A 27,355-nucleotide genomic window follows, 5' to 3' on the forward strand; every position below is an offset into this window, starting at 1 on the left:
CCCTGGCTTTCTTAAGTGTTAATTTTAATCATGACACTGTAAATACTCACCTTTTGTTTTGCCTTTGCCATCAGAAAGCTATGCATGGGGTAGGGGACAAAAATAAAACTCACTTTCTCCATAAAAGCACTTTATTTAGTGGTCATGTTTCAGTGTATATCAGTTGTCATTTAGTTGTACTGAAATGTGCTGTTAGAAATACTCTAGAAATGTACAGAGTTATCACCAAAAACCTGAATTTCAGTTTGGATTGCATATAGGAAGAGGAGAGAAAGAAAAAAAAAATAAATCACAAACAATTTTTTCTTTCCTTTGATAAAATTACAAAATATAAAATGATAAACTGAAAGTATCAGTTGACTTAAAAAAGAAAAAGTCATAGTGGACTATTTACAGTAAAACACCCTTAAAACAAATCACTATTTTGTGCTCCGTATGCATTGAGTGTGTGTGCCCGCGTAAGAGGGCCCCCACCTGCATCTTCTCCAGGCTGTCCCCTCCTGCCCTGGCCCAGGAGGAGCTCCCCGGATGAGCTGCTGGGGACCCCTGTGCCTTAACGCTGCTGTGCCCTTGGCCCACCCTCAGCACGTCCCTCCAGGAAAGCCTCCCACTAATGACACAGCTACAAGGAGGAGGCCTTCAGCCGTCCAACGGCCACCCTCTGTTGGCTGCAGATGCTCTGGATTTATAACACAGCTGCCTGAGAACAAGTTTTGGCTCACAGAAGATAAAGTAAAGGGCCGGCTTAAAGCTTTCTACTTAGACTAGTTTTGACAGAAGTTCTCTCAACTGTTTCTCCTTTCATGAGAGACCCCACCTTTGCAGAAGACTGAATGCCCTCCTGCCTTGCCCCCTCTCTCAGAAGTGCCACGGTGCAGTAAGAGTTCCCTTTCAAATGTCTTGCCACCATTTTAATTTTCACTTGTTTTCCTGCAGCTCAGACAAGATGCAAGCCTAAGCTGAGCCTGACTCGTGAAGGAAAACAGAAGCCATGTTCATGAGAAGCAGCTCCCACCGCTCCCCTGCCCAGCCAATACAGCAGCCTTCCCAAAATCAGGTTTTCAAACAGGGGCTTTGAGCTCCTGCTTTTTCTTTGAAAACAGACTTTCTGTTTGAATACCTCCCTTGAGGGAGGGAGAAGCCCTTCTGGTTTTGCTCTTCCCTTCCTGCACCTTCAGCCCTCAGGCCACATCAGCCAACCCCCGGGGCAGAACTGCCTCCCTTCACCTTGGAAGCCCTCCAAAACTGTGGCAGATTCCACTCATGACCACTGGCCACACTGCGGGGCCTAGTGTTGGCGTGTCAGAAGTTTGACTTCTAATTGTACGAGGAGCAAAACCAAACCCTATGCCCAAAACCAGCTGCAAGGGTTCTGTTCTCATTGCAGGCGAGCCCAGTGTCTCTTACACAATGTTTTCCCCCCACAGTGAATAAAAAAAAAAAAAAAAAAAGCTTTTGAAATATTACACGCAATATGTGGCGGAACCACTACATACTTGGAAAGAGCAGCCTTTTCTGGGTCATCTTCAGAGCATGCAGGCATTCCCATCTGAACTCAGCACCTTGCTTCCACCAGCCCCCGCTGTTGGGTCTGAAAGAAAAAGCCAAGCACAGCACCCCACTGTGCATCTCCTCTGGCCTGGGGACAGTCTGTCCAGTTACGAGGCAGTATTGGCCAAGTCTCGTTTCCTGATCACAGCACAGTTTCTCCCAAACCCAGCTTTACTGTCGGCTGCTTTCCAGGCTGGAAGAAATGCCTGCCTGCTCGCCGTAAAAGCCAGTCAGTTGGGGTCTTCCACTGCCCGGTTCCAAGTCGAGAAGGAGTAGTCACTCTTTCTCATCCTACCAAATTACAACAGTTGGCAGCAAAGGAAACAATGCAAGAAACACATGAAAGATGTAGTCTGGTGACTCGGGAACCATCAGCTCCTGAAGACTCAGTGCCCGGAAAAGTCTGTTTCCTTCATTTCCTCCTCTGCAGAACAGGCTGAGGAGTGCCTGTCTCGGAGAGGCATCATGAGGACTTGCTGTTGAATGTTTTGAACAACAGGAGTGTGACAGAGCCACTCAGAAAGAGTCGCTGGTAGCACAAACCAAACAGTTTGTGCTCTCTAATGCTGCCACTGAGAAGAATCCACTCCTTTCAGCAGACAGCTATTTTTGTTTGGCTCTTGCTGAGACAGCCACCCTCAGAGCCCTTTGGCAATACAATCATGATTGCACATGAAAACAAACTAATCAAAAAAGTGTAAATGAGGTCATGTTTAACCCACAAGACCACACCTGCCCCCCTCCCCCCTGCCAGAGGACAGGCTACACCTGATCTGTCTGGTACTCAGAGGCTTCCGATAAGCTTTCGGAAAAGCTCAGAAAGTTTTCCTGGTACTCGGAGCAAACGATCTCAAATCTGTAGTGCCTAAACTCCACTGCAAATGTGCCAAAGTAGCACAGGAAGCACATCACCAGACCCCACTGGATCCTGGAAGCATGTATGTGGATGCCCTGTGCCATGAGGATGAAATCTGGAAGAGTAAAGTCAAGGAGAACTAGTGGGAGCAGAGACACCAACCAGGATGAGAGAAAGCCAACAGGAAGACAATAAAATCTTAAAGTCAGCCGGATGACAGTCAACCAACCCAACCACCATCAGGAGAGTGGGAATGTGGAGCCAGAGATGGAAGGGATGTCAGGTGTCCAACAATGTCCATGGAGCGCAGCAGCTCTCCTATACGGACCAGGCTTCCTGATCTCAATTCAGACTGATAAAACATTTACAGAGGGAAAAACTTAGGTGCAGAGAAGTCAATGACTTGCTTGAACATCCAACTAGCCAGTGAGGGCACCATCAAGCTGGGGATCTGGCTGTGGGCCCCTACCTGCCAGGATCCTCCCAGCGGGAACTGGATCAGATCTCTGCACCACAGGCAATGGGAACACCTTTCAACCTACACTGTGCAATCTTTCCTTCTCTTTACATCACCTGAAAAGTCATCCCTTTCTGGGAAATACAGAAGCATCAGTCTACACAGCATGGATGTTATATGGAAAGGAAAAAGCATGCTGTCAGAGCCAGAAACTGTCCTCCAGGCACATGTACCTGTGGTGCTTGGACCATGTATTGCCTGGCATCAGGGTCTCACTGCTGTGCCTCGGGTTATGTTGGAGTACTCCATAAAAGCAATTCTCAGCTTCCCTAAAGCAGAGGACACCTTCCTGAGCTGGGGACCTGCCCTAGCCCGATACACATCTCCTCTAAATCTACTGGCTCTTCCGTCTCTCAGGATTTCCTCTGCACTCCAAGAATGCAGGAATGCACATCTTGCATCTTACACAGGTAAAACAAGCAAACAAGCAGCCTCTCCCACGCTTTAACTGCACAAGGCAGGTAATCAGAGACTTTTTGTCTTCAGCTTAGCGTAAGCAACCAAAGCTTGATTTCAGCAAACAGCGTACTGTGTCTGGCTTAAGGATCTTACACTTTCTCTGTAGCGCAAGGGTTATGCACAAGCTGCATGGGATGGGGAGCCAACCCCAAGCCTTTGCAAAGCCAGTGTGTGGATGTGGGTGGGATGGGACTCCTGCATCAGCCTGTCCCCCCTCCACAGAGGGCCCAAGGCCTTCAGTGCCAAGCAGCCAGCTGGGGAAGGCTGGGCCGGGAGCAGCCAGCATGTCGGTACAGGAGCAGCTACGCCCTGGCTTACCCAGATGCTCCTGGCACAAACCTCCAAAGACAGCAGCGTGGCAGCAGCCCGGCCCAGCTCCTCACATGCAGCCTTACCCCAGACAGACCCAGGGGCAGGTATGGGCTCAGGGCAAGGAAAGGAGGGGAGCACCGCTGGAATCAGGCAAACTCCCACATTACATACACCAAAGCGTGATGATCAGCTACAAATTTTTCCAAGGAAGCTTAAGAGGTGACTGACAGCGCATCTTCACACCAGTCTTCTATTCGTCTGGACACCGGCTGAAATGTTCAAAACCAGCCAAGTGATTAAGGAATTGTTTTAAGACAGGCTGATCCCTGAAGAGGGGGATTAGCTTATTCCTTGCCATTTATTCTTGCCCTCTTGCTTATCCCAGCACTAACATTGATGCAACTATGCACTGAACGAACCCATCCTAAATAAACACCCAGGGCACATGAGTACCCAGGGCTGGAGCGGGGCTGACAGGCACAAGGTGGAGAGGAAGCCACACACACATCCAGTCTGAGTGACCACAGACCCCACAGCCCAAATCCCATTTCTAAGCACCTAGTCTTACCCAAAGTCCACATGACCTAGCAGCTCTTGACTGCGATAACTGTCTTAACAGGCACAGATGGATGTAGCACCCCGGAACATTTCAACAAATACATCAAAATCTTCTCATCTTCAGAAACCTGATTTCTTCCCTTGTTCCTTTGTTCTCCTGAGAATTTTTATCTCAATATTTTGCATAATCTTAAATGCTACTGTGTAGGTAAGTAGTGGTGCCATCAAATCACACAGATACTATTCAATATTGTAACCACTTTGGATATCACTAAGAAGTTTTAGAAACATTTATGAAGGAAGTGAGCCCGTTTGTGAAGCAGTGCATCCTGGTAAAATGTAGCAAGTAGCAAAATGAAGCAATCATAGGATCATGCCGTGAAGACAAGCTGAGTAGCATTCCTAAGTGCTCTGAGATCCTAGGATGGATGTGAGAAGAGCCAGTGTTCCCTGCTGTAGAGAGTGTCGACATGTATGATACCTGGCTTCCCAGGCAGCGGGACAAAAGGATACAGAGCACCACACAGAGGGTAATGCTGGTCGACAGGGCGACTCGTGGAATCCCGACTTTCCGTCCCTCATTCTTCAGGTTGATCTTGAGGGTGAGGGCAGACTGGATCCAGCACGCCAAGGTCCCAAAACCAAAGGTCAGCGATGTGCCCACATTGTGGATCTCCTCATCGTTGGAAAGCTAGGAACAAACAAAATGATGATTGTTTGGATGCAACAGGAATTATCTGTGAGCTACCTTGGACTGCTGCTGTGATGGGATAGAGGACAGTGGGAATCACTGGGGTGTGAGACAGAGATGCTATATCATTTCTTCTGGCAGAGATGTAAGGTGTACATAACCAAAATGACTTGACAGCTGTCACAGTCAAGCAGATCTTCTGCCCAAAGCCCAAGTACAGTAGAAAATGCAGTTGCTTGGGGACTGCCTCTACAGCTCCCTGACAAGACTCACCAACACAGAGCTCAGAAATAAATCCTTCCATGGCTCAATGTGATGGCCCGGGCAGGCAAGGACAACCCGCTGGGGTCTTGTACAGCTCCCTGCAACGGAAGCAAACTATGCAACCTTCACCAGCTGCATGCAGCAGTGCTGCCTGGGGCAGAGGGTATCCAGAGCCCTGAAACCTCCGTTGAGCTAGCACAAGCCAAAACACGTGGGCCTGGTTTGGGAAGTTTCTCCCACCAAAAAGCTTGACTGTTTGTTCCCTCTCCTGCCCATCCTCGACCATTGGGCTCTGAGGCAATACGAACGCAACCTCTCTGGAGTGCAAGTGCTTCTCTGCTCCTTGTGCTCCTGTGCCTTACGGGACTCGGTGACTGTGCAAGGCAAGGCAAAAGGACAGCCAGGTTCAATGAGCAAGGATCTGCAAAGAGATCCCTTAAGCCTGCAAATTCATTCAGAAAGCCCAGGATGGACAAGACTTAAGCCAAACAATTTCCCTTTCCCCTCTGCCTCTGAGTCTTTTCTAGAAAAGAAATCAGTGGTCTGCAATTCCTTCCTGCAGTCTTGATTCCTGTTTGGTGATTTAACAAATTCTCATCAAACAAGACACAATCTACAAGATAAGCCTAGTTACTGTGCTTCCACTGATCTCTCCTCCCTACCTTGATTTTTTTTTTCATGGGTAGGTCCAAATCATAGTACACACAAAATTGTAATTGAGCTGCCTTTCCCAAGGTAGCCTGCACTGCAAGGGACTCGCAGCCATAATGTCCCTCTAACACACACAATCTGTAATTTTCCATAAATACGATTTAATGCCACATTCAGCTTAGCAGTCAGGCAGGGAAAAGCGCGGACTAACGTCTCATCACCACATGCTTTCATGGTTTGGCAAAAGATCTAAGCAAGGATACTGGTAACTAACAAGGAGTGGATAATTTGTTCAGAATTTATAACAAGGCATGATTCAAAGTCACGTCAAAGTCAAACAACCACCATTTGCTCCGAGTAGCTAAAAAAGGAAGGAGAGGTTGAAACTGCTTCCTAGTGCGTGCCCTGTATCAGAAATACTCTGCTCACACTTAGACAAGGCCGTTACAAAAGCTTCATGGTGCTCAGCTGGGAAGCTCTCATGAAAAAACAAGAGCGAGTTTTTGGCTTGTGCTGTGGAGTTAGGAAGACCAGGTCCAAAACAGTCAAGTTATCTCAAACTTCATTCAAAAAAAAACCAAACTATAAAGCACACAAAGTTCCTGCAATTGCTCCACAACCCAAACAGTTACTCACCCTTCACAAGGACCTTTTTTATTTGCAGGAAAAACAGCTCCTGCCTGCAAAGCCAGGAAAGAAGCCAGCCCACAATGACCTATCTCAGCTCCTGCCACTACTGGGGGTCATTACTTGCACCCCAGCGAGAGGCAGAGCATCAAAGACAGCAGTGGGATGGGGAAACCCAAATGCTACTGACTCTAAGGCCTTGATTTTCACTGCAGACCTAACAGAAACACTCATGATCACCGTGGGCACCCAATCCTACAGAGCAACGTTGTGGCACTGACAGCTTCTTTGTTTGTTTGTTTATATAATCTTGCAGAGCAGACAGAATCGGAGGGACTTCATCCAGGTACCTATCACATTAGGAGAAGTCATAGCACTCCTCTGCTGTGTCCCTCTCGTGGCCAGTCTGAGGACAAGCAGGAGGTGCATTTAAACATGTATTTTAAACAAAGGACATGGAACTGTCTGCTAAATCTGTACAGGCAGCTGTGCATCTATTCACACAGATGCATATGTAAATTTCCAGCTCAATCCTTCTACCCAGGACCACCTGTGCCAACCCTGAGGGCTCAAGAGATTCAGTAAGTTCCCTGCTCTGGCTCTTGGCAGTTGAACTGTAAGCATGCAGGTGCAAATCCTGCCAGGAATACGTGAAAATGATTGCGGCCCTTCATCTCAGCATGCCACGGGAGCCACGTAAGCAGTAGACAAAGGCAGCAGAGCAGGTACAAGGAGGCTGTACCTGCTGGGGCAGGGGCACAGCCAGGCACAATATCTTCTGAGCTCACATCACAGGTAGATCAAAGACCTAAGTACATCTGCTAGAACAGCAAGAACCACACAGCACGGACACAGCGGTCCAAGCCTGGAGTACAGTACCTGAAAGTTGCCAAGTAGGGTCATCCCAAAAGAGGCCAAGCATAACGCCACCAGGCCGCTAACGTTCAGCCAAGGGTTCAGCACCTTGGGCTTCAGCTGAATGAAGCGCAGGACAGCCATGACAAGCGCTGAAAAGGAAACAAAATGCAAGGTGCGTCATTAGTAGAACAGGCTGCAGTTAATCACCTGGCTGGGGGCTCACGGATCCCTCACCCTCTTTCCATCCAGAGGGGAGAGCTCACTGCAGGCCAAGCTAGCTTAGTGCTTCTGCACGGCCCCGTCCCACTTAGTCATGAACAAGATTAAGCACAGGAAGCATTTCTCTTGTAATACAGTGTTGCTGAGCTCTCACACTGCCATTTAGAATCATAGAATTGCTGAGGTTGGAAGGGACCTTGAAGATCATCAAGTCCAACCTTTAACCTACCCTGACAAAAACCACTTCTAAACCATGTCCCTAAGTGCCACATCTACCCTTTTTTTAAACACCTCCAGGGATGGTGAATCCACCACCTCCCTGGGCAGCCTATTCCAATGTTTAATAACCCTTTCAGTGAAAAAAAGTTTCCTAATATCCAATCTAAACCTCCCCTGACATAACTTGAACCCGTTTCCTCTTGTCCTATCACTTGCCACCAGGGAGAAGAGGTCAGCCCCCATCTCTCTACAGCCTCCTTTCAGGTAGTTGTAGAGGGTGATAAGGTCTCCCCTCAGCCTCCTCTTCTCCAAGCTAAACAACCCCAGCTCCCTCAGTTGTTCCTCATAAGGTTTGTCCTCCAGACCCCTCACCAGCTTTGTAGCCCTTCTCTGGACACGCTCCAACACCTCAATGTCCCTCCTGTAGCGAGGGGCCCAAAACTGAACACAGTACTCGAGGTGGGGCCTCACCAGTGCCGAGTACAGGGGGATGATCACTTCCCTAGTCCTGCTGGCCACACTGTTCCTGATACAGGCCAGGATGCTGTTGGCCGCCTTGGCCACCTGGGCACACTGCTGGCTCATATTCAGCCGGCTGTTGACTAACACCCCCAGGTCCTTTTCTGCCAGGCTGCTTTCGAGCCACTCCGCCCCAATCCCGTAGCGCTGCATGGGGTTGTTGTGACCCAAGTGCAGGACCCGGCACTTGGCCTTGTTGAACCTCATACCATTGGCCTCAGCCCATCGGTCCAGCCTGTCCAGATCCCTCTGCAGAGCCAACCTACCCCCAAGCAGATCAACACGCCTGCCCAGTTTAGCATCATCTGCGAACTTACTGAGGGTGCATTCGATCCCCTCATCCAGATCATTGATAAAGATATTAAAGAGAACCAGCCCTAGCACCGAGCCCTGGGGGACACCACTTGTGACCGGACACCAACTGGATTTACCTCCATTTACCACCACTCTCTGGGCACGGCCCTCCAGCCAGTTTTTAACCCAGCGAAGAGTGCACCTGTCCAGGCCATGAGCAGCCAGTTTCTCCAGGAGAATGCTGTGGGAAATGGTGTCAAAAGCTTTGAAAAAAATCCAGGTAGATAACATCCACAGCTTTTCCCTCATCCACTAAGTGGGTCACCTTATCATAGAAGGTGATCAGGTTTGACAGGCATGACCTGCCTTTCACAAACCCATGCTGACTGGGCCTGATCACCCTGTTCTCCTGCACGTGCCATGTAACGGCACTGAGGATGATCTGTTCCATGACCCTCCCAGGCACCGAGGTTAGACTGACAGGCCTGTAGTTCCCTGAATCCTCCTTCTGGCCCTTCTTGTGGATGGGTGTCACATTTGCCAACCTCCATTCAGCTGGGACCTCCCCGGTTATCCAGGACTGCTCATAAATGATGCAAAGTGGCCTGGTGAGCACTTCCGCCAGCTCCTTCAGTACCCTTGGGTGGATCCCATCCAGCCCCATAGATTTGTGTATGTCTAGGTGCTGAAGCAGGTCCCTCACCATTTCCCTTTGGATTACAGGGGCTTCATTCTGCTCCCCATCCCTGTCTTCTAGCTCAGGGGTCTGCGTACTCAGGGAACAACGGGTCCTACTGATGAAGACTGAGGCAAAGATGGCATTAAGTATCTCAGCCTTTTCCTCATCCTTGGTCACTATGTTACCGGCCCCATCTACTAGAGGACAGAGATTATCCTTAGTCCTCTTTTTATTGCTAATATATTTATAGAAACTTTTTTTGTTGTCCTTGACAACAGAAGCCAGGTTTAGTTCTAGCTGGGCTTTGGCCCTCCTGATTTTTTCCCTACATAGCTTCACTACCTCTTTGTAGTCCTCTTGAGTGGCCTGCCCTTCCTTCCAAAGGCCATAAATCCTCTTTTTTTCCCTAAGTTGCAACACTAACACATTTCTCATGATGTTTAGTCTAGGAGCTGGGTTGCAAATTTTCAGGGGGAAAAGAGGACACTTTCCTGTTTGCCTGGGAAGCTCCCAGCACATAGTCTATCACATACACACCATGCATTCACATTGCAGCAGCTGGGCTTGCATCAATTCTCACTCCACTCGTGAGCACTGAGCTATCTTGGAGGTGCTACATTAAAACCCCACCTGTATTAGAAAATGTATGAACAGCACATACGTATTTCTGCAGATTTTACCATAACGACCACTGCCTCTTCTCCTCCTCTGGAACAAGCTGATGGTGCCATGAACACAAGCCAAAACGTCGCACTAATTTTCCGTGAAGACTGGAAGAGCAGTCCTTCCAAGCTTACAATTAGCCCAAGCACTATGATATGATATATGATACATGATATAGATGACAAATGACATATCATATGATATGACATAACCCCAGGAGATATTCACATTGTATATTCAAGCCCTCCCTAGGGAATGCTGCATGGACATTTGCTAATGCTTGTCTGCATTATTTTCCTATATTTTCCACAAAAACCCTGGTATAATACCAAAAACATGGTTTAGAATAATAAGGTCACTGTAAGTGAAAAGCACCCACTTTTGTCCAAACTGCAAAAGATGTTAGAATTTACTCTCTCACCATTTATTCTAGTGAATCGATCCATCCCGAGTCCTTGAAAACAAGAGAACTTTGCTCCCCCCAAAAAAGAGAATTTCTGGTTTTCATCCCCAGGTAATTGTTTGGGACAGCCACCCTGTGACTACTTGAGCTCATGTGCAAGAACTTTTTCATTTCTATTTCTACAGGACAGGACCCAGAAATCATGTGATCTTTTTCTAAAACACTAACCGGAATGACAAAAGGGAACTAAAAGGTTACGTTCCAGCATCATGTGCAAAACAACATCATTTTCAATACTGAGTAATGCCTATGTTTCTGGCAGGTTTCTGTAGTTCTCCTCTCCTATAGCAAAGGCTTTGCCACAACTAAGGTGGCCAGAGGTACAAGCTAAAAGCAGCTCTCAGAAGCACCCAATACAGCAGAGGAAAGCTTGGCTTTATCCACAAAGAAGAGGAGAGGAGAGGAGAGGGAGGGAAGAAAAGAGAGGAGAAAAGGGCACAATTTCATTTGGAAGGGACCCACAACTATCATCTAGTCCAACTGCCTGACCAATTCTGGGCTGACCAAAAGTTGAAGCATATCATTAAGGGCATTGTCCAAATGCCTCTTAAACACTGAGAGGCTTGGGGCATTGACAACCTCCCTACGAAGCCTGTTCCAATCTTTGACCACTCTCTCGGTAAAGAAGTACTTCTGAATGTCCAGTCTAAACCTTCTCTGATGCAGCTTTGAACCATTCCCACACGTCCTGTCACTGGATACCTGGGAGAACAGACTGCACCTCCCTCTCCACCTCACCCATCAGCCTTCTTTTCTCCAAACTAGACAAACCCAGAGTCCTTAGCTGCTCTTTATTGGACATATCTTCCAATCCTTCCATCAGCTTTGTTGCCGTCCTCTGGATGCATTCAAGGACCTTAACATCATTCTTAAATTGTGGGGCCCAGAACCACACACACTACTTACGGTGAACACCGCACCAACAGTGAATACAGTGAGATAATCACCTCTTTTGACCAGCTGGTTATACTGTGATGCACTCCAGGATGCAGTTTGTCCTCTTGGCTGCCAGGGCACACTGCTGACTCATACTGAGCCTGCTGTCAACCAGCACCCCCAGGTCCCTTTCTGCACGGCGGCTCTCCAGCCACTCCTCTCCCAACTTATACTTGTGCCCAACATTACTCCACCCCAGGTGCAGAATCCACCACTTTCACCTGTTAAATTTCATATCATTAACGATTGCCCAATGCTCCAACCAATCTAGGTCCTTCTGCAAAGCCTCTCATCCCTCAAAAGAGTCAACAGCATGTCCCAGTTTGATATCATCAGCAGACTTGCTAACAGTGTGTTCAACTCCCGCATCCAGATCATTGATAAAAATGTTCAACAGAACAGTTCCTAGAACTGAACCCTGAGGAACACTGCTGGTGACCAGTCACCAGCCAGATGTAGTCCCATTCACTACAATCCTTTAAACCCTGCCCTTCCGCCAGTTCTTCACCCAGCACACTGTGAACCTGCTCCTCTCACAGTTGGACAACTTGTCCAGAAGGATGCTGTGAGGGACAGTATCAAAAGCCTTACTAAAATCCAGAAAAATTACATCCACCACCTTCCCTTCATCCACTAGACAGATGACCTTATGATAGAAGGATATCAAATTAGTTACACAGGGCTTTCCTTTTGTGAACCCATGTTGACTGTGCCTGATGTTTGCATTGTTCTTTAAATGCCTTTTCAATGGTATCCAGTATGATCTTCTCCATAATTTTTCCAGGAACTGAGGTTAGACTAACAGGTCTGTAGTTCCCTGGGTCTTCCCTCACACCCTTTTTGTAGATTGGAATAACATTACCTAGCTCCCAGTCAGCAGGGACCTCCCCTGACTCTCAAGACCTTTGGTAGATGATTGAGTGGGGTCCTTCCATAATATCCCCTAGCTCCTTCAGTACTCTGGGATGAATCCCATCAGTCCCCATGGACTTGTGAACATTCAGTTGATACAGCTGGTCCCTTACAATTTCAGTGTCCACAAGTGGAAAGTCACTGTTCCTGCAATCATGGTCCTTCAACTCAGGGGACCAGGCAGCCCAAGGTCTATCAGTATTACTAAAGACTGAGGCAAAAAGCACACTGAATGCCTCTGCCTTACCTTAATCTCTATTAGTCAGATACTTCAACAAGTATCAGTCCAATGTTTTCTTTAGACCTCTTGCTATTAACATACTTAAAAAAGCCCTTTTTATCTGTGACAATACTGGCCAGTTTCAACTCTAATTAAGCTTTGTCCTTTCATGTCTTCTCCCTGCATACACGAACCACAGCTCTGTGATCTTCCTGCGAAGCCTGACCTCACTTCCAGAGGTCATACAATTTCTTTTTCCTCTTGAGCTCCATGAGGAGTTCCCCGTTCAGCCAAGCTGGTCTTCTGCCCCGCTTCCTTGACTTACAAAACAGTGGGATTGCCTGCTCCTGTGCTCTTAAAAGGTGGTTCTTAAAGAATGACCTGCAATTGTGGACTCCTAAGCCCTCAAAAGCAGATTCCCATGGTACTCTGCTAAGTAGCTCCCTGAATAGCTCCAGTTTGCTTTCTTGAAATCCAGGGTAGCAACACTGCTGTCCCTTTTTTCTCAGGATACCAAAAATGTTAAACTCAACCATTTCATGATCACTGTGGCCAAGACAACCACTTAGCATCACATCCCCCACGACACGCTTGCATTCTGGGGGTTATATTTCTTCTTGCAACAGGAAGAAGCAGCAATGAAAGCGTACAGTACAGCTTTGCTTCAAAAAGCTGCATGTCTTTTGTTTGCCTGCCCTTCTTGACACCAGCTGCTCCCCTCACACTCACGCGACTGCTATCCTCTCATCCACCCAGATTCACATGGTGAGTGTGCATCAAGCCAGCTCCTGCCCTTTCATAAAGCCCTTGGACTCGCTGGGAGTTGGTGCAGGTGCACAGAGGCTGCTCGAACGGTGGTCTGAAGAAATGGGGCTTTACCTGGAAGCAGCTGAAAAGGCAGGCATGTATTCACTACTGTCAAACAGCCACATTAATGTAAGAAGTAACATGCTATGCACATGTTGGTTTAAGCGGTTTGGGGGTCAGAAGTTTAAATCATATCATCATCACCACACTGCACTGGGTGCCAGGCACATAAATAACATGTGTGCAAGACCCTGCCTTAGCACAAACTGGAACCAGAATTATTTCTACAAACCAAGACCCTGGCTCAATATGTAAATCAATGTCTAAACTTGAAACAAAGGCATACACGGAAACAAAGCACAAGGATGCCTAAATGTCCTAACCTCCATCCTGAAAGCGATACTTGAAAATAAGGAAGTTCATGTCAAGGTTCACGATTGAACATATTTTACCAGGTTTTATATCCCAAGCCTCATTTGCATTATGTCAGATTAAGATTGTTAAAGTATCTTACTTGTGCACATACAGGTCTGGATTAATTTCAAAGCTCAACTCAACTGAATCTCCCAGGTTTCTGAAAAGAAACATCATGCCTTTCACAGGCACACACTCTGAGAGAATAGCTCAGAGCAAAACTGAAAGCACAATAAATCATCCCAAATAGGAAAAGATAAATGCTAAACTACTAAAGAAGAGTAAATCAAGGTTAAAATAATGAATTATTTGCCATTTAGGTTTGGAATAACTTCTTCAAAATAGATACAGATGAAGGTAACAAACAGTTTTAAGAACCAAACACAGCCACATTTTTCAAGTATTTTTCAGATATTTCTTCTCATTGTGGCATTTCCCTCTTACCTCCACTGCTGGAAAATGCCATTAAACTTCCACAGATTTAGTAATGGAATTTAGGAAGGGGTAGGCTAGGGGGGAATTCAGCACGAATGATATTTTGCATAATCAGTTGCTGCATTTGCCAATGCCCATGCAATTATCTCACATTCACAGCATATAACAAAAATCCACCATACAATGAGAAACAGTCATGCAGATTCAAGGCTAAGATGAGACAATTAAAAACATGAGAAATCAGAAACCAATAAAGTTCAAATGCATCCAGCTGCATTCTGTCTTTCTACAAATGAAGACAAAATAATACTGTCTTAATCAGTAATAATCACAGTTTAAGTGATTTCACATCATCAGACTCAAGAACAATACGTATGGGATATTACTTACGTTTCAGTGACTTCTTAAAACAAATAATGAGAGAGAAAGAAACATTTCCCTTGTGGTTCCTACCTAGAAATGCCGCCATGTTCATGACTTGGCTAAACACGCAGCTTGCAGGAGGTGTGTCACCTGCAATACTTGGAAAATATAAAGTGTATCATTGTAACTCTAGGATGGCAGAGACACACAAATAACAACCATTAATCAACAACCAGTAATTGGAAGAAAATCATTCACTTACCTTATATAAGGTGGTCTTTTGGAACCAGGTTTCCTAAGAGACATAAATGCACAGGAACAAAGATTCAAGATTTTCCTTCCCATTTAACTTACATTATTTTATTATTTTAAAGAATCAAGTAATTGAATGTAAAGTCCATAACCAGCTCTTACCTATCTGGTACATTCAGTGGGAGAATTTTGTTGTCTTCCACTGCTATAAAGTACCTGTCAAAAAAAAAAAAAAAGAAAGAAAAAGATTAAAACCGTTTAAAACCTCATCCTGGCTTCAATTACAAATATCACTCAAACAACACATTTAGTGTCTCAAAGGCACTGGCAGGATCTGCTGGAGGCCTTTCTTTGTCCTGCATCTGTTTTGCGTGGTCAGTTATAGACAAACCAGGGTCACTGAACTGAGCTGCCTTAAAAATAACCAACCAGGGGAAATGTTTTCATGTTTAATCTGAATCATTTGAATCATCTGGTTTACCATGGTCCCCCCTCCACAACAGCTGTTTTAATACAAACAGAGGGGATGGGACAAGAAGAACAACAAGCAATAGGGGTCAGACAAATGGCTTAAGCTACCCCTGCTGCTGAAAAACAACATCCATGGCCAGAGCCATATCATACAATATAAGGAGGATATATGCTTGGCTCAGGCTGAACATAGCGGCTGATTGCACATTTATCGCTCCCAAATTCATGCTGCAGTCGTCTGCCTGCATGCTTGGAGAGAGCCCAGCTCAGGGAAATGCATGTCTCGTCTGCATTTTGGTAAAAAGTGTTAGTGAGAAAGTGAGTTGTCAGCATTAAGCTGCTGGCAGGTTGTCAGTGCAGTACTGCATGATGCGGATTTTGAGTTTGCACCCCAAAGCAGGGCCTCGGTGCTTCTCCGAGAGCTCTGCTGAGTCACTCAAAGAAAACGAGATGAAAGGGAATTTTTGCACTTTTGTCTGTCTCTTTTCAGGCAGCTCCCAGTAACGTGTGCCAGGAAGAAAGCAACGTCAGAATCTTGGCCTGGGGAGCACAGAAACTCAGGGATAAAAACGTGATCCTCTAAGCCATGAAGTGGCACGGCCTGCCCCCTGCCCCTGTCGTGTGCCTTCCCAGCCCCACAGTAACCCCAGGACAGAGCATCCCCAGAAGACGCTTCGTACTGAGAGGCAGCCCACACCACAGCAGTACTTCCGACTGCCTCAGCCTAAGCCGCTCTCACAAACAACCAGCAGGAGATAACTTACACTATCCATAATCCAGCTGATGTAAACAGGGTAAACACGAGAGGTAAAAACATCCACACGCTGCATTTCTTCCCATCCATACCTGCTAGAAACAAAGAACAAAGTAAAAACAAAAGAAAGAGGGCAGAGGTACCCACCCGCCTCGTCCCTCCTCTTTTGAAAGCAGAAAGAGCATCCACACAGCAGGGTGCCAAAGCTTCCCAAGATCAAGCTCCTAATGGCCATGCAGCAGGCGCTGCAAACCTTTCATACTGGCATTACTGGCGTACGGGGTTAAGCTGCTGCACACAGGCAGCATCGTCTGCACTGTGCATAAAAACCAAGGCACAAAGAGCCTGGAGTTGTGGAGGGGGAGACTTTTCCGACATACCTACAGAACCAAAGTAAAGGTTTTCAAAGTATTTGTCTTCAGTATTTTGCACAAGGTGACACCGCAAGACCCGCAGTCCTAATTCGCTGCTACTCCCCATAGGCACAAGGCAAGGCAGCCTCCTTCCCAGGATCATTACCGATTCCACACACGCTGCCTCGGCAAAGCCTGCAGCATGAAGGGAGAAGGACGCACGTGCTGTCTCCTCATCTCCACAAAGCACACGACCAGCTCCCATCCTGGCCACAGCAATCAGCTAAAAATAGCACTTGGCTGCATCCAGAGCGGAGGTAAGCTTGAGTGCCAGCACCCAGAGTACTGTCAGGACAAGGCATTACAAACAGGATCAGCTCTCGACAGGTAGGCACTGTGAAATCCTGCACAGGGCATAAGGATGCTGCGCACACCACCTCCTGAGGAAGCAACTGTCCTCCCGGCAAAATCATGCTAGATGAACATCTGAGATGCTGGGGCTGTTCCACGTGTTAACATGCGATTCAGAAATGCTATGTTGCTGTACTGCGGACACAGAGAGTCCTAGGTCTCCCTGTGAGTCCTTTGACAATGGATCAAGTATTTCTACATGTTCTGTTCTCCTTCATAAGTGTTCCTCCAGGCACCGGCACAGCCAGGAGACACGGAGCATGAAAAATGCAAGGCACACAGCTCCAGCGCCTGCTTAATTTTCACCAGAGCAGAAACACCTGCGCCCCCAAGCTCTGCCTCCTCCTTCCTATAGCCTGCTGTGGGGCAGGCATTTCCTTGGGTCACCAAGGTCCCCATGGGTCAGCGAGTCATCCTGGGGTGCCAGGGCAGCTCCAACATGCTGGCCTTTCATTAGAGCCTTCTTGTATTTGCAGCTCAGTTACCTCATCCGGGTCCTTAAAGCAATAACTCTTCCCTTTGCTCCAGACAAGAAAGTGTCCACACTGCCATCCTCCTCCTCTCAGCTCTCCTGGCCTTCCTACATCTGCAGCACAGGAGCCATGGTCTCTCTGGACTGCTGCCCTGTTCCCTCCCCGCTGCGAGGACTCAGAGGTCCCAGAGGACCCAGTACCCCAAGCCACACCACACTGGCACAAAACCATGAGGCCATGATTTGGTGCTGTCTGTACGGATGGCCTTGAGTGAGGCTGAAATGCAAACCATAAAAGACAGAAAAGGTCTCTTCCCTGACTTGGGAGCTGAGCGCGCTGCAGACAGGGAGCATGAAACGATGCAAGTATTAAGTACATCAATTTAGAAGGCAGTTGGCTCCAGCACGTATGCAGATCTTTAGCACGGTGTAACAGATCAGAAGAAATTATCAATGACGGTGGACTAGATTTCCCCACCCGTATCATCGTTATTGCTCTCCTCCCGCGCAGGAGACACAAAGCCATTCACAGCTCCGTTCCCCACACAGCCCCTGCCGTAGCAGTTCCTACTATTCTGTGAAGCGCTGCCCTTGCCTTTTCCTCCCGCAGCCCATCAACACACAGCAGCATCCCTTAGCTAGTGTTGGCCGTTGCCCTGGTGCCAGGATACCTGTACCGGCAATGTCACGGACAACTTCCAGGTGGCAGTTGCCTCACCTGCAGCAGGGCTGCGTCCCTACCCAAGTGCTGGCACCTCACATCAGGAGCCACAGATGTAGCTGAGTTCCCTGCCCCTGTCTTGGCTGAAGGGGAGCAGACAGGTAATGTCACCTCCTGTTTACAGCCTGTGTTTCCTCTGTAAGGTAATTGCCGTTAATGCAGTGTTCAGCTCTCCTCTTTTCTCTGGTGGTGGCTGGACTAAGCCAAGATAACAAAATTCTTTCAGGTCAGGGGATGGCAGATCTTATTACTTAACTCTTCCCCCCTTTGGAAAGGTACAAAGGATTCATTTACGCAATAAAAGCAAATACTAGCCATAACACTTGTCTTCATTAACCAGTTGCCACAGCTCCTCCGCCTTCCAGCATAGCTCCCAGCCAAGAAACAGCAGCCTTCGCAAGCTATTTCTGCATTGTCTGTCATGCAAAGAGGGAGGTGGCACAGAACTTTTCCCCCAGGCAGAGCAGCAAGGCAACACACAGGGAATGGAACTCCACACCAGGATGAGGTGGGGAAATGCAAAAATGCTGTCCAGATAACCATTACTCTGTGCCAAGCCCTGCAACGGAGTGGGGGTAAGGACTGGTGCCCAACCTCATCAAAGTCAGTATGATACATCTACAGATTCACTCCCTTGGAAAACAGCCCTGTGTTGAATATTCACTGTGACATAGAGGCTCTTTCTGTCGACCACTAACAGAAAACAACATCCAAAGTCACTGCAATGAATGACTAGCGCAGAGCACAGCATCCCAACGGTAAGCCAGGTCCATAGTTCAGAGAAACACATTCATTTCAGGCCCTTGAAAAGAAACATCTAGAGAACATATCCCCTGCACGCCTCTCATCACGGCCAGTTGGGTTCACACCAAGAAGGAAGAACAGCACTCCCAGGGAGCACAACCATGACCTGCGTGGGGCCAGGTCTTCACCAGAGCTCAGTGCAGCCAGGGCTGGACCTTTTGGAAAATAAGCATCCCACATCAGGCTGGCTAGCCTCTCAGGGTGACAAGCTCAGGGCAAGCTTACCTCTTATGGCAGGCCGCAAGAATTGACCAGGAAAGGATGTTGCCGTTATGCACCCTCCTCTGACAGGTTCCACACCAAGGCATGGGTGCAGGACAACATGAAGAAGTGCTCTCTGGCACACCCTTGGAAGGAGAGCAGGGGGGCAATGGCTGGAGCAGCGGCATTGCTGGCTGCTGCCAGCCCACACAGGAGGGGCGAGCCGCCTGCGTCTGACAGATGAAATACCAAGAGCAGGAAAGAAGGGTCCCTTTCGCCCATGTCCCCAAACGGCAACACCTTTTAACGCTGTCCATTAACACATCCCACACATGCCTGAAGATGTTTCAACATCCCCATGTGGGCAGAGGATGGTTTAAAACCAGGATTCAGCTCCTGCACACTTCTCATTTACTCTCTGCTGTGTTATCTGGGTGCCAGGAACAAAATTACATGTAACCTCACTTCCTTCCAAAGAAGAAACCCCAAGCTTGTGCCAAACCTGCCTAGCTTTGCACTAGTGTCCAGCACATATTCTCAGCAGCCTCCTTTGGGTTAATCTGTCCTCTTTAGGGATGTCCCCGATGTTCACGTGTTCAAGCTGTGAGACCTCTGTGCACGCTAAGACCAGCGCCTCTAACAGCAGCCAGGAACAAGAGAGCAAGGAACCCAAATGACAGTTTAGCCAAAATAAAATGCTGAGAGCAATAGGAAAAAGAACCTAAAATCTCTGTGGGAAATGTAGAAACAATTTATTTGACAGCTAATTGCTCCACAGGGATGACATAAAGCTAGCATTCCTCTCCACAGCTCTGTTCTGCATTGCTGCTGTGACCAGTTATGCCAAATCTGAGCAGTCAACTCCAGCTGGCGACAACAGCCATCTCTGCTAGGCCATGTCTCCCCAAATAAACACACAGCATCCAGAAGGTAGTTGGTAATTGCACACACCTGTTTGTCTTCCATTTTTAAGGCTTGCACAGGAAGGCCTTCAGCAACAGAAAGCCCTCGTGATGCAATGGATTCACAAGGCTAACAAAAACATGTTTTCAGCTTCATGTCTGACCCCAGCTGGAGTCAGCCCACCTTCCGAAAAGCACACACTGTGGTCTTCCAGTCCTTCTTGACTCATGGTTTCACACCAGCAGTGCAAAAACCCCGCTGAGGTGTGCTCCTGCTATCATGGGTCAGGGTGCAGAATTGCAAAGAGTCTCACATGAGCCCTGCCACAGGGTGTCTTGAGAATTGTTCTCAATGCAGGCTTACTCGCTTATCTCTATTCCCATTTTTATGCCTAAATCTACTCAGACTGTCAGCTGTTTGCTCTGCTTTTATTACCATTGTCCCTCTACACCCCCACAATCAATTAAGCTCCCATTCCTCTAATGTACACACTTCAATTACAGCAAGCAGCTCACCAAACATATACTGCTGCTTGCTCAAGGTTCATTTAATGTGGGCATCTTAAATTCATCTGCCAAGCAAAGTTACAGGCTCTTCCTGAAGTCACTTTTGCTGGACAATATGAATGTAAGGAAGGACAAAATTACCACGTTAACAGAGTAATACATCTTTTTTAAGACTATAGCATGCAGTTGCATTTCAAGGGCTGCATAATAATCCAGACCAACACTCCTGCATTCCACCGTGCTAAGCCATTGAGTCATTTCAGAGAATAGGTACAGAGCCAGAAGCATCATGAGAAGGAGGATGCTGTTCAAAACATACGGCAAGTCATAAAGAATTGCTGCCAGTCAGCAACAATCAAAGGGGAATAAACACAAATTGTCTTTTGGGGGCGCCCACTATAGTTCTCTGTTGCTTTTAAAAGCAAAAATAACCACAGTCACTTGATACCTAATCACTGTAACTGAGCAGAGACAAACCAGCACATTACATAACCTGCCACCCACAAGCCACAAATGCCAACATAACAAAGCAGAGCGTTTTCAGGTTTATCTCAAGGTTCCCAGCCTGAGCAGGCAGTGAGAGAGATAAGGCATGCCAGAGACTTGTAAATACATAACAAAATAGTGGGTAACAGTAAAAGAAGCGATCCCCTCTGTCAGCAGGGTATGATGCTCTGCTTGTTCCGGGTACCCACCTACCATCTCAAGGGTGTGCAGAAATGCTATTTTCATTTATTTATATAAGAAAGAAATGGGAAAAGGTAAAGACATCTCTGGGTTGCACATGGGCGAAGCAGGAGATGCTTCAATAATCCTGCGTCAATGTTGAGAGGCAATGGTTTCACCCACAGGAACATCCACACATATTTCTTGTCCCATCGCACTGTAAATGTGTTCAGTGTGTAATGAAATGCTCTGGCCAGCACAAACCTAATGGAGATGGGCGAGCGCACCAAAGGAATGAAACCTTCTAGTCACCAAAAAACATGGACAGAAAGGTTGTATTAGAATCCTAGAATCCTTTAGATTGGAAGGGACCTTTAAAATTATCGAGTCCAACCATCAACTGCCAAAACCACCACCAAACCATGTCCCTAAGCACCACGTCTACCCATCTTTTAAATACCTCCAGGGATGGTGATTCCACGAGTTCCCTGGGCAGCCTGTTCCAATGTTTGATAACTCTTCAGGTGAAGAAATTTTTCCTCATATCCAAGCTTGCCCACGCTGTCCCTCCACGTTTCCCCAGGAAGTTGTCTCCTGGGATTGTGTAGAATTAATTTGTTATCAGTTCTGTAAATATATATACATTCAGCCTTTCCCAAGTGCCTTGGTAAGAAGATCATGTGACTGACAGCGTATCCTACCCAGAGATACTCCTGCAGCACCACTAGGTCCCAAGGCCAGCATCACCCCTCTGCACCCTACTGTCCTTCAAAGGACGTACCAAAGTGCTCTTGGTATGCTGCTTCCTGCTGCCGCACAACCTTTGCCCTCAGTCGCACGCAAGTACTTACAGGCCAGTTAGAAACCGGTGTTGAGCTGCTGTGTTACAGCCAGAGACGACAACTGTAAACTCTTCTGGGCTGTCTGCCTTCCTTGCATTTGGTGTACAAACCAGGCACGTCCTTCTTCAAGACCAGGCTCCTGGATGTTATAAAAGAAAAATTAACATAATTTGCCACCTTAGGATCAAAGGTGTGTTTTGCACGCTTTGACAGCGCAGTGCTCTGACCCGTGCACCCACATTGGCCCACACTGAATTCCATGAGGTCCCACTCATACCACGAGCAGGGCTTGGGCAGTCGTGGCCCTCAGCCTGCAATAGGCAAAGAGAAGAGAGGCAGGAGCTGGGTAAGGCAGAAGGTACACATCCAGTTCAGACAGAAAGAGCTGGGTCAGCAGGCGGTGAAACCAGCGGGGGGCAGCCAGGGCTTAGAGGGAGACTCACAGCGAGCTGAGGAGCACTGCACTTTGCAGGTACTGTGTGTTTGTTTGCCTCAAGGACCCCGTATTCCTTGGGAGTGCCCGCTGCAAGATTCAGCCCTCACGGCACTTCACAACCTCAGGAGCCAGGTGGCAACCAGCCCACAGTGAGTCCTCACAGTGTGAGTGCGTTGGACTGCCCACTTCCTAGGGCAGATGCCTTACCGCCTCTCCGAGAGCAGAGATGCTCAAGACTGCGGCCACTTTAGCCAGACCTCTCCTGAGGGAACTCTCTAGCAGACAGTCTCAATGCAGACCCAACCCCGCTGTCCCACACCATCGCCACAAGGGCATATTTTCCCCTTGCACAATTAGCTAACCCTTTGGTCTGGGATGCTTGTGAGAACTGCACTCACCCCAAAGTCCCAGCCAGACCCCAAAGAGAAGAGTCGCTGGAAAATAACGAGGGCTGTTTATCTCCTCATAAAATAAAAGACAGCAAAGCTCCCCCTGCTTCAGCTATGCTGTGAGGAAAGAGTCTCTGAAACCATCTCCTTGCTCTGCACATAATACACAGATGCAGGCTGATGTTGTGGCAAAGCCCGGAAAGTCTGAGGCACCGTGCACAGTGTCTGCAGACAAGCTGGCCAGTGATCATCTTCCACTTTAGCCATCCCAGCCTAATGACTGCTGCCTGAACCAGCAACAAGCAGAATGGGTGTTTCTCCTCCCATAACGAACAGTGATCTTGACGGTGTATTAATAGATTGACAGAGGTCTGCGGAGGTGTTTTATTTGCTCTTCAGTTCCAAAAACACAAATGCCTTCAAGCATTTCCAGTGTGCATGAGCAAGCAAAGCCAAGATACACATTAGAACGGAAGCAGGTAGGAAGCCTGCCCGAAAGGTTTATCCCATTATCGGGAAAACAATGTAAGTGTTGGGAGTGGCAAAGAACATGCAACAGCGAGGTGAAATCTGGCGAAGAAAGAGACAGATAGGTCATGTCGACTTACAGACTCAGCCCAGAAGAGCAGACTTTGCAGAGCAGTTATTCCTGGTTATATTGTCATCTTCTCCTGTAGTTTATGGATGAGAGAGCGTATGCCCTGGAAGGCCACAACAGTTCCAGGTTTCCCTCCCTTTGCTACCCTGTCACTGTTTTTTCTCCCCAATAAACACAAAACATACACTCAAGCTACAGAGCTTCCCACACAGTGTAAGCAGGGCTTTTTCCACCTCCTCACCTCGTCTTTCACCTCTCTTGTCCCTTCTACCCTTCTTTTATCCACTGTTTGGAAGCACAAGCTCCTTTCTTCACTGGATTTTGCAGCTCTACACTTTTGAAGAGAGGTGCACTGTCCCCAAAACAGCATTTCCTTTGGTTACGCCAGTGGGCACCACCAGCAGAAGCATACACACCAAGCAGTCTGCACTTGTCAGCCACGGGGAAAACACCCAAGGCCTATGAGCTTTTAGGGAGTGTGGCATAGCACACTGACTTTTCTCAGGACAGACTCCCTCACCAGCCCCTTCAGCCTGAGGACTCATGCCTCCTCCACTACTCACACAGCAAACTGAGGTCCTCTTCCCCTCGTGTTAAGCACCAAAGCCCCAGAGAAGCAGCAGTGAGATGATGGGCCAGAGGGTGAGCTAGAAGGAATAGACGTGCAGTCCATTATTCTAGAGTCATTACTCTAAGGTAGAGTAACCAAGGTAGAGTAACAGGGCCAATGAGTTACCCTCTGGCATAGAGATTGTCAAGGGTAAAAAACTACATCCGTCTTTTGGCTCCATTTAAACCTGTGGAAATCATCTGCCCTGAGACAAGTACAAGATAAGCAATTGTACACAGACATTTCTGTGGTGTTCATCACTGCCTAGACAGCGTTCCTTATTTGTAGGAATTAGTTACACTTATTTACCAGTCTCCCAGGCTGCTGCAACCATAAATTGCTGTTTACAGGATGCTCGGGTGAGCTAGAGGAGGAAGGTGCCATGCAGATTTCACTTCACACAAACCTGTTGCAAACACAATGGACAGACGGGACCAGGGAACAGCCTCCACCTGTAAAACAGGGGCCAAGCCTGCTGTGACCAGCCTCTCCACCACATCCAGAGGGCTTAAAACTTCTGCTGTCTTTTGAAATATATTTTCAGAGACAGACTTTCCTGTAATGCAAGAGACCACATTAAACCACCTCTAAGAGCATTCAGCTAGACCAAGACCACACTGGGGAGGCTGTCCCTGACAAAGCCATGGCCACCTCCAGTAGCTTGGCCAGGCAAAGTCCACTCCTGCAGTCCTGTGGTACCAAAACTGACAGGCTGCTGGCTTCTTTTGGCTCAGGCAGTCACCACTACTAATCACAGTGGTTCCAAACAGGGAGCAGGAAATAAGACAGGGAGGGCAGAAGTTCTCTCCTCAGCGACCTGGATCTGCCCCAGTTCAGGGAATCCAGAGGAGGATGCTGGGCCCTCCCCTCACCAATGCAGCAGACCGGCCCAAGTCCTCCACGCATTTCCTCCCTTCAGGCTGCTCCCTGCGGGAGAGGCAGCCCAGACCTCTCCTCACGGCACCAGGGAGTACCTCGGCCTCCTCTCCCAGCAGACCTGCTGAACATGCCGCCTCTTCCACGGGAGAGCCCAGCTCAGCAGCTCCCAGGGCTGGGGAAGACACCTCTGCTATTCTGCGTGGCCAGCGGAGTGGAGAGCAGGCTTCCCTCCTGCCTTGCACATGGGCCCAGCCCTCCCTAAGGGAGCCAGGTCTGCATGCCTGCCAAAGGCAAACACTTCTTGACTGAGCAAACAGCACTTACGCAGAGACTGCTGCTCTAGCAGGCACTTCTCCCTTGCAGGCACAACCATCCAAAGGAAACCTCAGCCATGAAAACCTGCATTAAACCTCACGCATGGTAATCTATAGCTGTTTTAACAGTTCCTTTCACAGCTTTTGAAACTTAATCAGTCATCTTTGCCTCTCGTCCATCCTCCCATTCACTCCACCCTTCTCTCTCCACATGTTCCCAACGTGCTCTGCTCCCCTTTCACCCCTCTCATGCCTTCATCCCTGCACCTCAGGTGACCGCTGCTGCAATCTGTGAGGACACAAGGCGAGGGGAGACAGGCACCTAGGGACCTTTGCAAGTCTTGAGGCAGCAAAAAGTATCATTATTCCCATTTTAGACAACAGGGCCAATGAGTTACTTGCTGAGAGGTCACACCAGAAATCAGCCGGACAGATGAGCCGTGTATTCAGAGTCCTGGTCCAAGCCCGCTATCACAGCAGCCTCCTCTCACCTGCCAGCCATTCCCCCTTACCACTTACTCCTCCCAATACGCTTAGGATCATCTCTCTCGTTTCCCACAGACCCTTCTCTGCTTCTTCACTCACGCTTACCCTGCCATCAGAACTCATTGTTTCAGCTTGGACTGCAGGATCAGGACCTTTAAGTGTCTCTGTTGGGCCAAACCGCAATCTTGCGATCTCAGGCCCGGAAATGGCTGGGGGAGGAGAGGAAACTATGGACATGACATTTCTCCCAAGAAAAAACAAATGAAAATGTCCATGTTCATACAAGCACACATCCCTGCTCTGCATCTGAAAAGCAAACACTGCAGCACAAAGCATCTTAAAAGGGAAAATGAAACAACTGCACTGACTTCCAACCACCCAGGCTCAGAAAACGCTGACAGCTGGGCACGAAGAACAGCACAAGAAAATAATTTTACTTTTAACAGTACAACAGTGAAAACAAGAGCCTGGTGTTTGTCAAGCAAATATGAGTCCCCCATTCCTTACTCTGTTACCCAAAGGCAGAAAGTCAGCAAGAATCAAGTCCCCTTTTTTCAGGCAGTTTTATTCATTTGAGCAAGACACAACAGGCAGTCAGTGTGTTGGGATATACCTTTCGCACACTTCCCTCTTCCGTATTGAGTTGCTATTCATAATTAACCATACACATGTATGTTGCTATGGTGTAAGGACTGCACAAAAGTTGACCAGATAATCCCTAAGGTCACTTTACCAAGAAGCTTTGTTTAAGGAAACAAAAAGGGGGGGGGGAAGATGAAGGGAAAATTATCTCAGAATTTCTCCAACCTTTATAGCCCGAGAGCTCTGAATCAAAGGTCTGGCACAAGCATGCGGCTGCAAGAAAAAGCTGAGACTGAGATCCCAAGCGAAACCCCATCATCACCTGGAACATGACAGAGGCAGGATCTCGCCCTTCCTTCCCTGATGTACCAGAGCAGAGGTGAATGGCCTTTCTCGAGACCTTTTCTCTGGGAATTACTCTCCTCCCGGGAATTTTAACAGCCTGCGCGTCAGGCATCCCGACGGAATGTATGGAAGGCTGTACCTGTCCCACCCCACAGCCTCAACCCAGGTGAGCTTCTCCACGGACCCCTGCGCGCAGGGGTGCTGACAGCAGGCTGGCACACTGCCCTGCCGAGCTCTGCCATCGTCACCCCCCTCAGCCCCGAAAGGATGGCACAGAGGGGCTCACGGGCAAGGGCGACGCCGACACCACGACCTAGCCGATCTCTGCCACGGCTGGGTCCTTCAGGCCCTGGGTCAAGCGGCTCCAGCCGCCTCATCTACCCTCTGCCTACCTGCCGTAAATCAGCAAGCTCCAGCACACACAGCCCTGGGGATTCAGCTCCTCCCGAGCGCCCCGGTGCCCCGCGCCGGGCCGGCCCCCGCTGCCAGCCCCGCGGGGAGGGGAGCGCTCGCCTGCTGCCCGCGGCGGGGGTCCCTCACCGCCACCTCCCGCCAGGGGCACCCAGACCACGACCGGGGAGGGCGGGTGGCGATTGCCGGGGCGGTGAGACAGGTCGGCGACAGCGCGACAGGAGAGGGCGGAGGGTCTCGCCCTCCCAACAGCCGTTCCCAGACCCCGCGGTAGCGGCTCCTACCTGCGGGCGGCTCGGGAGGTGGCTCTGGCCCCGGCGGCTGCGGCTGCGGCGGCGGCGAGCGGGCGGGCTGGGCCGTGGGGGCCGGGCTGGGCCCGGGAAGGCGGCCCACATTAGGCCCCGCCCCGCCCCGGACGGGCGGGGAGCGCAGCCGCCGCCACGGCGGTTCGGGGAGGCACTT

At 48.6% G+C, this 27,355-nt stretch overlaps 1 protein-coding gene across 13 annotated transcripts; it reads right to left on the bottom strand.

Moving 5' to 3' along the window:
- Positions 1-113: 113 nt before the first annotated feature.
- On the bottom strand, positions 114-27,280 carry TMEM150C (transmembrane protein 150C). Of its 13 annotated transcripts, XM_054202339.1 has the most exons (11): positions 23,830-23,848; positions 23,277-23,339; positions 21,853-21,982; positions 21,462-21,595; positions 15,975-16,056; positions 14,902-14,955; positions 14,750-14,782; positions 14,515-14,645; positions 7,366-7,493; positions 4,767-4,944; positions 2,244-2,522 (listed from the first exon to the last, which is right to left on the bottom strand). In XM_054202339.1, exons 5-11 carry the CDS (start codon positions 16,052-16,054, stop codon positions 2,314-2,316), a joined length of 813 nt encoding a protein of 270 aa, XP_054058314.1. In that variant the 5' UTR covers positions 16,055-16,056; positions 21,462-21,595; positions 21,853-21,982; positions 23,277-23,339; positions 23,830-23,848; the 3' UTR covers positions 2,244-2,313. The 13 variants fall into 13 exon arrangements, with proteins under 13 accessions (XP_054058316.1, XP_054058314.1, XP_054058310.1 ...); XM_054202341.1 differs by lacking the exons at positions 23,277-23,339; positions 23,830-23,848 and adding an exon at positions 27,178-27,280 and having other exon boundaries at positions 114-2,522; XM_054202335.1 differs by lacking the exons at positions 23,277-23,339; positions 23,830-23,848 and adding an exon at positions 27,178-27,280 and having other exon boundaries at positions 15,975-16,059.
- Between the last annotated feature and the right edge of the window lie 75 nt (positions 27,281-27,355).

This window comes from Rissa tridactyla, chromosome 5 (assembly GCF_028500815.1).
Source record: "Rissa tridactyla isolate bRisTri1 chromosome 5, bRisTri1.patW.cur.20221130, whole genome shotgun sequence".
NCBI classification, from domain to species: domain Eukaryota; kingdom Metazoa; phylum Chordata; class Aves; order Charadriiformes; family Laridae; genus Rissa; species Rissa tridactyla.

Bases quoted from the DNA above. Each gene is read 5' to 3' on its own strand.
- TMEM150C (XM_054202341.1), bottom strand. From the start codon at position 16,054: ATGGATGGGAAGAAATGCAGCGTGTGGATGTTTTTACCTCTCGTGTTT. The intron at 7,494-14,514 runs GTAAGTAATATC...TTTCCTTTTCAG, and splicing joins TTTTAAGAAGTCACTGAAAC to CGCTTGTCATGGCTGTCCTG. The intron at 4,945-7,365 runs GTACTGTACTCC...GTTTGTTCCTAG, and splicing joins CCCTACTTGGCAACTTTCAG to CTTTCCAACGATGAGGAGAT.